A 12,528-nucleotide genomic window follows, 5' to 3' on the forward strand; every position below is an offset into this window, starting at 1 on the left:
CCTTCGTCATTTGTGTTTCTAAGCTATATGTATATATATATGATATATTTGTATATTTATATACACAGCTAATAGAAAAAAATAGCTAACATTGACATATTCATCAGACAATTAATCAGAAAAATATAAAAACAACGAGGTATTTTTTTGTAATTGTTTGGAAAACAATTTTGAATAACGATGACAAAAATTGCAGAAAAATCAGGAAATGGTAAAATTGCTGGATACACTTGAAAACGATTCCTGTATTTAATTATTGATTACGAACAAAGTTCCCTTAACTTTTTTTATTTTTCTGAGAATATACCTTCCAGCATTATTACCATTAGATTACGATTACGCTTCCTTATTTATCTGAAATTTTCATTATCATCACTCAACATTTTGTTCCAAAAAATTACAACATATTTTTGGAGAAAAAGAATCTGAAGTGAAGTTTTTAAAAAGTTCATTTATATTCCATAGTAGCCAGAGTAAGAGGTTCCATCCTGGGTGTAGATATAATTTAAAACAATGCATTAATCTATTACATTGATAATATTACAGTTTGAGCGTGTAAACATTACTACCACTCAAAGCCATAAATTGTTACCTAAAAGTGGAACAGGTAAAATATGGCTATCCTGGCAAGTACCTCCACTTTCGGGTGGGACCAATTACATCAGTACATCAACCAGGCGGTATTCAGGACCAGGCGAGGACGGATTATACGTTGTGGGAGTGGAAGTTGGTAGTATTGGATCTAACATGCCGTGTGTTTCCCGGTCAAGGCATTGGAAAGCTAGCAGCGGTTTGATATCCTATTCCAACATAGGATACACAAATGGATCTGCTGAAAATCAATTTACTTTTATAGTGCATGTCCTAGTGCTTCCTGATCTTGCTGCAGCAAGTTCTTCACATGAGCTTACTGTGAGAATAGACTACCCAGGCAAAGGATCGCCACAATACTTTAAATTCTATATCAATGTTACTGACCACGAAATTTTCACGGTAAGCAACATATTCAACATGTATATGGTTATTTCCTAAATTCAGCAATTGTCTAGAAGCAGCACGAAAAACAATTCCACCAGGTATACGATAATACCATTGGCATCAATGATTCAATATACCATTCAATTAAATAATATGTAAGCATGAAGAACTTCTCTTCTTATTGCCAACAGACTATTAGAAGTAATATGTACCTGATGTAGATTTAAGTACTATTACATAAGAAACACTACAGAAGGGCATTGGAAGAAAAAAGGCGCATATTCTGAAAAGTATGTCTACGATAAGTGGGTTAAACTTTTAATTTATCCATTCACTTATACAATAATCAATCAGATACTCTGAAAGAGTATATACTCTTTTGTCACTTAACCTATTTGAAATATCTGAATATATGATTTTTTTTATTTGTCTGCGTGTGAAAAATATATCTCGTCCCAGTTTATGAAATATCGCTACATATTGTTCACCCCTTTAAAGAAGATTTATCTGTGTGAAATACTATATTATAACTTTCACGTTTGTATTATTGATGCTTAAATAGTTTAGCTCTTTTGAACATAATAATCATGTATATGAGTTTATCTCTAATGTGTGGTTGATTTAGGCACCAGACAGAAACGGTAACCTGCCACTTAATATCTACCTTAACGAACAATGTCGATCCATAACACACAGCAGTGACGTGGAGTTTATCCTACATACACATTTTAGTCGTCAATATGGCCGCCTGATTGCCGTGCTACCAATGCCCACAGGTGCCATGGGACAGTCATTCAAACTGTGTAATTTTGGAATAGTTTTTAAAGGACATAACATCATCGGAAGATTCAACACAACCACTATCAGGTCAGCAAATAGATTTTGAGTGAGGGAGTCATTTGTGACATGGATAATGAGTTATATTATGAGATTAGTCAATCTTACTTCGAAATATTACTTTATAAAGAAATAATAATATTGAGAGCATTTTTCTTTCAAAACAGAGGCGGTGATGAAATGATTGAAAAAGTATTCCTAGACATCTCACCCTTGACAAATGTACACTTTGCAACTTACGACAAATTGACAGTTAACTTCGTCACAATGAAGCTTGTGACGTACATCGACCAAAGCATTCAAATCAACGAATCAACGATACCGTTTATAGCTAGTCTCATCAGCAACAAGAAAACTATATGGACAGGAGAATTGCCGATGACTAAGCCATCAATCGTAAGTATTGCCTGCATTCATTTACTCCGTATCGTTGCAAACTTTAATTCGTGATAGATTGTTTGTGATAATCATTATTCAATATTTACAATAGCCTGACAAATTATATAACGATTTTTTTCTGTTCGAGGTTTTATAATTCTTTAAGTCACAATTTCATTGTTTGTATTGATTGTGCAAACACATTTAAAAAAGAATAGACGACGGAATCTTTGTCAGGAGAAAATAATTATGTGAAAATGATAATACTGTCAAACTAGATCGGATGTACATGTAGTTCGCATGAAGTAAGATAATATTTGTTACTTAGGAAATGTCAATTTGCTTTTATTCCTTCGTTCCCGTATTATTACGGTAAGGTCAAATCTTTTCAGTTGTTTTAAAAGCGGGCGTTATTTGAAAAAACAAAGAATAATCACATAACAGCGCAGCTATAATTTAATCTTAATATCAATTCAACGAGACTAAAATATATACAAAAAATCAAGATTTGCATACAGATCCTGAAAAAGTACAAGGGTAATAATACGAGATGCTCCGGAAGAATAAGCGTCATTTCCTTCATCGACGACACTCGTCATACAAATCTAAGTCAAAGTTGGGTTAATTCGTAATTTCAAATGTAGTTGATATGAGATTATTCACAAATGATTTTTATTTGATATCATAGTGCAATCAAATAAATTTGAGACGACTACCCTGATTGATAGGTTATTTGGCTTTAGAACTGAACGTTGAGTAATAAGTAGCACACGTACTTTTATCTTATAGTCTTTGTTTTATCTTGTATCTAGGAACGTAGCTCAACTACAAGAACGGGAAAATAGAGGGAAAAGTATCAATAAAACCTGAAGTCATTAATTTGTACCCAATTCATCATACCCATGTCTTAGTGTGTATATAAGTTACCAAAAAAATTATATTGTGAATACAGATGATGGATAGAGAAAACATTCTCATCAACCAATCATTGTTGTAAATAGGAAATGACTCTAAACATTGTATTTGTTTTTCAGGAATATTATCAAAATTTTATAGTTCTGACCGCAATCGTGAAAATTCCTGACGTCAATCCACAAAACCTGTGGTATCACTACAGCCAAAATGGCACCTACTACCACAAGGAGAAAATAGTGGTAAGTTTTCTTCGTTACATGAAGTGTTGACATGTCACGTCAGGGTATTAGTTTTTTTATGTTTTTTTTTTTCTTTTTTTTTTGTCACCTAATCGATGCCAACTTAGTAATGTGGTGCCTTATATTCATGTACCTATTCAAAGTTATCGATACTTATGTGATACTCGTGTTATGCGACTTTTATAATGTTGACATGTATTGAATTTTGTTATTGTTATCCTTTGTCCAGTTTGTAAGCTCAAATAGACTAGTTATTTTGCTGCAACTTGTTATACGAACCTCTTTAATTTTGTTATCAGTGGGAAAGCGGAAGAAATAATTACGTATTTGAGTTCCCGAAGGTCATCGCTTACTTCTATTTCTCTACAACTCCTTGTACTGTGGTGTGCAATGTAACAACAGACTGGCTTCCGCGTAAGTATTATTTTTTCTTATATCAATATTGAAATGAAATAACGATGTTTGATTTTTATATCATAAGCTTAATTCTCTTTACTTGGGTAACAGATCATACAAATATCATAAATATGGGTCATTCAGGTAGGGGAAGACCATGGGAAGATTTTTCGATCAATATACATCATGCTCTCTTTTGGAAATAGCTTATTTGCATACGTTTGACATCATTTTATATGGTGGGTGATGGAGCAGAAGACGCTTACTGTTTAGCAGCCTCTGGTCTTTTATTAGTATTTTGCCCTCGTATTATCAATTTTGAATTGGAATTATGGTTTCTTTAAAGCTAGTATTCGTTGAATTTGTTGGAATTATCAAATAAAGGAAAATCAAATAAATTAAAAAAGTATTTATGTAAAGCATTAATTTCGAACGTTATAATTTTGAAAACAAAAAAAACTCATATTCATAATAAGTCTATGGCATATGTATAATATCCTGTTTCAGTAAAATATTACGTCACTTTTGTAAAAGATGACAACAACGTTTTGTTGAGGAAGTTGCCGTACGCCTTGGACCAGGATCTAAACACGTGTTTTGATTTGCCCTTACCCGGGGATTCTCCTTCCTTAATGTGGGTGAGAATTACAGAATTGAGTCTCTTCGGCGTAACGTCACAGAAATTTGAAATCAGCATCACAGGGGATGGTATCGAATGCGCACGCGTTGGACAGAAAAGTCTTAAGGTAAGTTAGTTTTAACGGGAAAAGTAAAGAAAGCGCACGCATACGACACAGAGATAAATTACAGGTAAGGCATCGAATTCGAACGTGTTGGGCAGAACAATCCAGGTGAGTAAGAGAGAAAGTGACGAATACGAGCGTTTCTCTCATATCTCGCCATGTTGGATAGAGTTTGCCCATGTAAGATAGCTATGTAAGATAAATCTATCTTACATAGCATTTCACGCGCGCGGATTAATCTGCGTTCAAGGGGGACAACTCTCACAACGTCGTCTGCTTGTGTACACATCCGACAGTCTTTATCGTCGGTGTCGGTTTTGAAACGTTGGACTTAACTATAAAAATACATACATTCTTAGATAAATATATATCATATCAGCAGTAAATCAATAGGGCTACACGGGTATAACTCCGTTACTGTAACAAACAGACTACGCCTACAGTACAGGCCTGTTGTAACAGTTACAGTACAATACAGACTTGCCTACCCGACAGATTTGTCATTTGTCATTAAAAACATGTAAACACACACAATCACCTGGCAATGACAGGAAGTAAAATAAAAGCCATATGATACATAAAAAAAATAAAAAATAAAATGTCAAACGTCACAACCTATGAAACGGTTCCGTTTGCGTCAGCAGGGGGCCCTGGAATTTGTTTACTCTACTGTACTGTCAGTAACTGTTAGGCCTACTCAGTAACCTGTGTATTTGGAAGTTGGGAATTGGCTCTTAAATGAACGAACATTCGGTAAAAATGACACCCCTCGATGTTCATATAAAAATATTTATTTTAATTGTAACTCAGAATCTATATTTGTGTAGAGTAACCATGAAAACTAACTGCCATCCTAGCCTTTCAATATGATCATCGTTAGCCTATCGACTGACCTACCTTCGTCATTCCATCAAGACAACCGGTTAAACACATATAATCCTATGTCACAGAAAAAATCGAATACTCGTATAGAGTCACTGTTCGCTGGTTCACACACGAAGTTGCCAAAATCACAGTGAATTTAAAATTACAAGCCACGATACATCGCCGCGTCATGGCGATCGAGATCGACATCACTCTCAATATCCTTGAACTATGAATGGAATTCCAATGACAGTCGTGACGTCATGCAGTGACGTAGTATTTTATAAAAAAAAATTGACTTGACATTTAAAAGTACAGTGTGTTCTGTGAAATGATTAAATATGTCGAGGTGCAAATCAAATTATATGTGAAGTTGGAAAACTCATTTCAGCGTTGGCTTTCAGTATTGTTGATAGAACTTCTTTTTCTCGGATGTTGACAATTTGATCACGGCCACGTAAAAGTCGGTCAAGTTACGGTAATTTTTATCGGCGAATTGTTCATTCGTTCATCACTTAACCACAAAATGAATGAAATTTGTGTGCAAACATAGTTTGGCAAAATAGGGTATGATCTTTCAGAATATCACAAGTATATTTAGTAAAAACGTCAAATAAAGAAATAAAAAAATTGAAGAAAATGGATGGCTGAGGGACACTTTCGCCAGAAATTCGGTAATGATATGAGAGAAAAAGACTCTTTCATTATGTGTGTATGTAGGATAGGGATATTCCACCCTCGGGATCACAAAATGTGGTAAAACCCTCGGCAAGCCTCGGGTTTCACCACATTTTGTGACCCCTCGGGTGGAATATCCCTATCCTACATATACACATATGAAAGAGTCTTATAGTCTTATAACAGGATCTGAGATTGAAAGAGGTCGGATCTGAAGGAATAATCACAAGGGGAAGATTTATATTATCTTTCTTTTTTCATAGAGACTGATGACGCTATAGCAGTAAACTGAAAAAAATATTTGAAAATGAAAGCAAAACCCGTCCTCTGCTCGCAATTACATATTTGTCATTTATGACATTCGGCTTTGGTTAATTCATGTTTCATGAATGAGCAATATTTCCTCATTTATATAATTTTATTATATTGATAAGATTATTTTGTTTCACGCTTTACTTTTTCGCAAAGTTTATAAGTAATAAAGTACAAATACAATTAATGTCGAGGAATATGTACATGGTCGTGTTTTCCTTCTGGCAAGGTCACTGATTTAATCTCTATGTTTTGTTCGAGTTTAGAAAGGCCCAGTTATTTATTGAAACAGTACAAGAAAAAAATAGAGTTTCGTCTGAAATTTAGGGAATGAATAGCTATTATGGAAGCCCTTGTCATCGTATACCATGCAATATAATCTTTAAAAAAATGAAATGAACGAAGTTTGAATATATCTTTGTGTTAATGTCCTGATATCCAGTAATCCACATACAAGTTCCGTGAAAGCATGGACATCATTATGTATAGCTAATAAGCACTTTCTGTTTAGGTTGGAACTTCCGGGCCTGCCTACAATGACCAATGCAGTATCAACTCCGATATTACATTTTGCAAGCTTGTGTCAAACATTACTATTGCTACAAAAACTCGGTGTGACGTAAAATGTGAATGTGACACGCCCTCTCAATGTTCGGATGTTCATGTTTTAATGCAGAGTACCAACAATGATGACTGGAGAATGTGTGAACTTACAATTAATGACGTATAAAAAGATACAATAGACAATGCTATGTTGATATTCCCATCTTAGAATGCATTTGATATATTTAAAGCTTAAGCACTTATGTTGTGTGTTGTCTTCGTCGAGGAAACTACATTTATTATAAGCACACAGGTATTTTTTTTAATCATGTATCCCAAGTGAATAACGCAATATGGCCTTTCGTTTAATGTCCATCGATCATCCGTGATGTGCTATACATGCTATCAAAATGCATTACGTGTTATTTCTGTTTTATCTCAAACCTGATATTATTTACACATTGATCGTTACTGACGTTAACTAATAAATACACATGTTTGCCCAACGATAGTAGACAAGAAACATGGAGATAGGGTTGCAATCAAAGAAATTCCATGAAAAAAAAATCTATTATTTATTAGTTACATAACTTTACGACGGCATTGCAGAAGTCTTAAAGTAACAATTAGAATACATTACATAGTGTTCCTCGATATTATTGATTAAACAATATTATTTAATCATTAGCATACGTTCTTCAGGAAGTTAGTTTCATATACTTCTCAAATGATTACAGAGAAATTAAATAATGCACGTTAGCGTGTTCAAAAAAAGTATAGATCGTGGAAATAAACACAAACTCATCAATCTAACTTCAAGATTTTAATCAATATATTCCATTCTTTGGATATCCATTTACAACGATAGCTACATAAATTGTTGCATTGATCAATTAGATTCTTTAATCCGGCAGCACACATTTTCGTGACATTAAAAATACGCTAAATAATAGTGACATCAGAGAAAATCATGTCATTTAATGACTACGTCTCAAACATAGTGTTCCTGTAACTTCACCAGTGGGAGTTATGTGAGAATGAAAATATGATCGGCCATCTCTCTTTTTTATGTGGTTAGGTTATATGGTGAGACTGCAGAGCAAAAGAAATATTATGTCATGTACAAAAAGATTTCCTCATTAAAACTTTATATTTAACCATTTTTTTTAAATTTTTTTTGTTTTAATTCTTTAAACTTCAGTAGACTTAGCGTTTAAAAACTGAAAAATAATGTCTTGCGGAATAATTATAAATAGATACATGGTCGACCATCAGATGTCTGGGTTTTGTCTTCTGTAAACTATATCAAAACATTTAAATCGATTAAGTTAATGTCACATGCGTTAAGGGTGTGTTAGCGTCTATTGCTTTACCGAGAACACCCGACACGTGAATCAAGGCCAGATCCGGGTTAGGTCATATTATCATAAACAACAACGAATGTCCTTATAAGAATTAAACCGTCTTAACTCAGACTAGTTAGGATAGGGCATAGACGAACAACAATGTATATTTGAACGGAGACACTTGCAAGGTAAGCTCTCTCTCTGCTTCATCGACGACACCAGACATGTAATCTAGGTCAAATCTTGGGGGGGGGGGGGGGATTGAGTCGACCGCAACCCCGTTCAAAGCTCCATTTTTAGCAGACTATTCAAGAAAGCGTGCATAAGGGGTACTATCGCACAACATGTACTGAAAAATCATTACAAATATAGCATTGGAACAGTACAGGTTAATTTTACAACATTTCTGTTCGAAGCGATTGTACAGCGAAATGACGCGATTGAGTGAAGTCGATAGGGGATAGGGGTAGGGCCATATCTCTGATAATGCAGGGACAGCGACGAATGTAGTGACTGCTTGCACATGCAAACACTGCATGTGATATTCAAAATTATCAAAATGCACTCAGTAATAATAAAAACAAATCGAGAGGCCTTACAATGAACACATCATCAAAGCATCATGTAAGATAATAACTATCGAAAATAAACTTGTTTCTTTTTTCCGCTGGTATATTTTGAAAGTACGCGATGTCCAAAGCTAAAATGAAAAGCGGAATATTGAAACATAAAAAGGAGGAGTGAGGTCATAGAAACATCAAACAGGCAAAGGCATTAATACTTCAATAACAGTAGTAATCTATTCTTTAAAAATATAAAATTCTTCGAAATATCCTGGACCATACAACATTCAACTTAATGTATTGAAATAATTAGTAGATATTGAAAACTACTCGAGAGAAGGGATAGCGTTGTGGGAGATGAGCAACACCAGGGAACTATAGGCGAGTTTGTCTTACCAGTACGTAAACATATGCAAAAATATAGAAGAAAGAATAATGGACCACCTGGAAAACATAACTTTTGAAAGCAATACAAACAGTACTACTTAGCACCATCAACCAGATTTAATACAGCAACGATATATATTTATAAGATTTCGACGTTGTTGCTCCTCTCCAACTATTTATAAAACTCTATCCCTTCTCTTCAGTAGTTCCAGACATTTATTTGTGTTTTAAATTGTTACCATAATTCAGCTTGCTTTTTTGACTGATAAGAATGTATCTGACCATATCTGGAGCTGGTTTAGATATAAAAAATGTACATCGTTAACCAGATGAAAAGACCAATTTAAATGGTAAAGTATCAACGGAACTTGTGTTGTCCCAACGTGCAGTATCAAACCGTCTTTACTTGTACTGAAAGTTATAAAGTAAGTTGCAATCATATTGGCCATGACACAAACGTGTAAAACTACAGCGGCAACATTATGCTTCATGAAGTCCTGAACCACCTCCAGATATGGTCACATACATTCTGATCAGTCAACAAAGCAAGCTGAACGATGTTAACAATTTGAAAAACATAGAAATGCATTTTTAACCTTCTTGTATTAAATTCCAGCGAGACAAAATCTAAAGAAATTGAATACATAAAGCAGAAACCAGGATTAAATGAACAATTATAAATTGAGGAAACAAAAATTACCATCGTTGAAACAAAGAAAAAAAATGGTGTAATATTTTCAACGTCCTAGCAAACATATATGGGACTGTTATATAAGCTTAAAAACTCAAAAATGCAAATGGAATTTATCAATTGTATGTAAGCAAAGATTCATTTAAATGTACAGTAGTAAATAATTCATACAAAATTATGATTTCATACTCATAATATATCAAATTCAAACATTACGCATTAGTAAAAAATGTCTTAAGTTATAGTAGCGTATTTGTTTGGAAAGATTGTTGTGATTGACGACTGGTAATCTCAACAACGGAATAAAGCATTTTAAAACGAATACATTGGGTTTCGCAGTTTTATCCTATATCTGAACTTTAGAAAATTAAGTCTTAATCAAACACATTTTTCGTAGTCCGTTCAAGAGATGCAATGGAGCAGTTATTCTAATCTTAACTAAGCTCGAAAGGGTATGCATTAGACAAATTTGAATATTGGGCATTACCTTGATTTTGTAGAATCATATGAAATGTTTTAAAAACATGATATTTTCTGTATGCTGGTGTCTGCTCAACACCCGTCGTTAAATTACCTTTCTATTGATGTTCCCACGACACACCATCTCATATTTACCTGGTGGCTCGTCGATACACGTCTTTAAATTACCCTTGTTGTTGGTATGTCTTCGACACCCGTCTTGACTTGACGTTTATCCAAAATATGATGGTTAATTTATCTAAGTGTTGTAAAGATAGTCTCCACTACAATTTGTACTTTTGAGGTTATTCAACTGTGGCGGATCATTCATACAAGTGTTGTCCATGTGCTATCACTCAGGTGAGTTTGCAAATCTGGTTAGACAGATATAGGGGGCTATTGGTGTCTCAGTCAACTCATGCTAAGCATGTCTTTTCAAGGTATCTGGGGGCTTACATATACAGTGCAAGAGATGTGTACCTAAATTTTTAAATGTACAATGTATTAGCTGGGTGTTAAAAATGGCTGTGTGCCTGGGTATATAGAATGCCAAGCTATATGTGCTTCGAAGTTGTAGTTTATAGGCTGTGTGCCCAGGGTTGTCTGTAGACTGTGTCCATGAGGCTGTGTGCCCTATTTTTGTGAAGACGAAGCTAACTGTGAGTTGATGTAACCTCTTCATGACTCCGATGTTATATAGGCCTCCGGTAGGAGCTGGTTTGCTGTAACCTTGATGTAACCATGCATGGTTCATCCTTGGAAGTTGGAGCTATAGTTCAACCTGATAACAATTCTACATCATGGCGTTTTGAATGACATATTCTCTCTATCTCCATAACCGTGGAAACCACGAACAGAGGCTTAGATTTCAATACCTTGTTACATACCGCATCTACAGAAAAACCACTAAGTTTACCATTTCTTTCTTTCGCTGTTATAATTAAATAAGCATTTATATAATAATCCGAGTGTTTATGTTAATGACTGTAGCGACTAAACAACAACTGTTCTGAATACATATTGACAAAATTAGATGATCTGACCACGATGGCTATCGTATCAAATAAAACGAACAGTTACTACGAAAATAAAGGTATTTGCTTCACCTTGTTGGGCTAAACCTTACTTTCGTTTTACAGTTTACCCACATGGTGACCTCATGGTCATATAAACACTTCTTCCTTTCAACTATAGTCGATCTAAATGCTTACTCGAGGGATTTTTCTCGTGTATTGTACAGTGCATCTTTGTTTAAAATTGACTGGTCTGGTCTGGAATTTGACTATACCTGACCACAGGGCCACGTTACTATCATATCCGTGTGTAAACACTTCGCATGTCTGCTTACCCTTTGACTCGAGCTCATAACCTGTCAGTTTACTCTATGACTCATAACCTGTCACAGGTTTACCTGTTATGAGTTACAGGGTAAACAGAAATATGAAGTGTGTAACGGGTTATAAGTCATAGATGAACATGTAACAGGAGAGAGAGGAAATGGAGTAGCCAGACAGGGGTTCGAACCAAGGACACTCCGAATTCTAGACGGACAATCTACCACTGAGCTACCTGGGTGCCGATGATCGACCCAATCTAGTTCCGCTACATTCCTCCCTCCTTTTTTATGTCTTCGCCCACAAAGACCACAAGTTCGGATATCCCCTTGCTAAGCTTACTCCCAATGCTTTAAAAAATGGTTGGCAAGCTCGCAAAATATGTAACAGGAGAAAGAGAACAATGAAATAGCCAGACCGGGGTGCCCTCCCGGGACCCTCCGAACTCTAGACGGACACTCTTACACTGAGCTACCTGGTCTCCTATGATTGACCTAATCCAGTACCGCTACAGACTTATCAAGCGTTTAGAATACAATAGTGATGTGACCCTGTGTCTGACTGACATTACTTAGACACTGAGCACAGGGATACATTGTTGTCAATAACATTTCTGCTTTATGGGGAAATATCGTTTTGTTTAATTGTATTGCCTTTGTAAGGCTAAGAATTTATTCCAGGTTAGGCGATGAAGCATCAAAATGCATATAACATCACATCACGACAATCAATGGCATATGGGTAACTGCGAACATACACTGATTCATACAGTGAATTATTTAATCTTGGTGAAGTTGCATATCATTGCTCAAAAAGTACATTCATTCTAATGAAATTATCCAAAATAAGCTTAGAGGATGATGAA

At 35.0% G+C, this 12,528-nt stretch overlaps 1 protein-coding gene across 1 annotated transcript; it reads left to right on the forward strand.

The window, feature by feature from the left end:
• The first annotated feature begins 8 nt into the window (after window positions 1-8).
• Window positions 9-7,298, forward strand: LOC117344444. Its single transcript, XM_033907175.1, has 7 exons — window positions 9-993; window positions 1,604-1,845; window positions 1,983-2,211; window positions 3,228-3,347; window positions 3,647-3,761; window positions 4,251-4,489; window positions 6,852-7,298. Exons 1-7 carry the CDS (start codon window positions 748-750, stop codon window positions 7,068-7,070), a joined length of 1,410 nt encoding a protein of 469 aa, XP_033763066.1. The 5' UTR covers window positions 9-747; the 3' UTR covers window positions 7,071-7,298.
• Window positions 7,299-12,528: the final 5,230 nt, after the last annotated feature.

Source organism: Pecten maximus, chromosome 16 (genome assembly GCF_902652985.1).
Source record: "Pecten maximus chromosome 16, xPecMax1.1, whole genome shotgun sequence".
In the NCBI taxonomy this organism is placed as follows: Eukaryota; Metazoa; Mollusca; class Bivalvia; order Pectinida; family Pectinidae; genus Pecten; species Pecten maximus.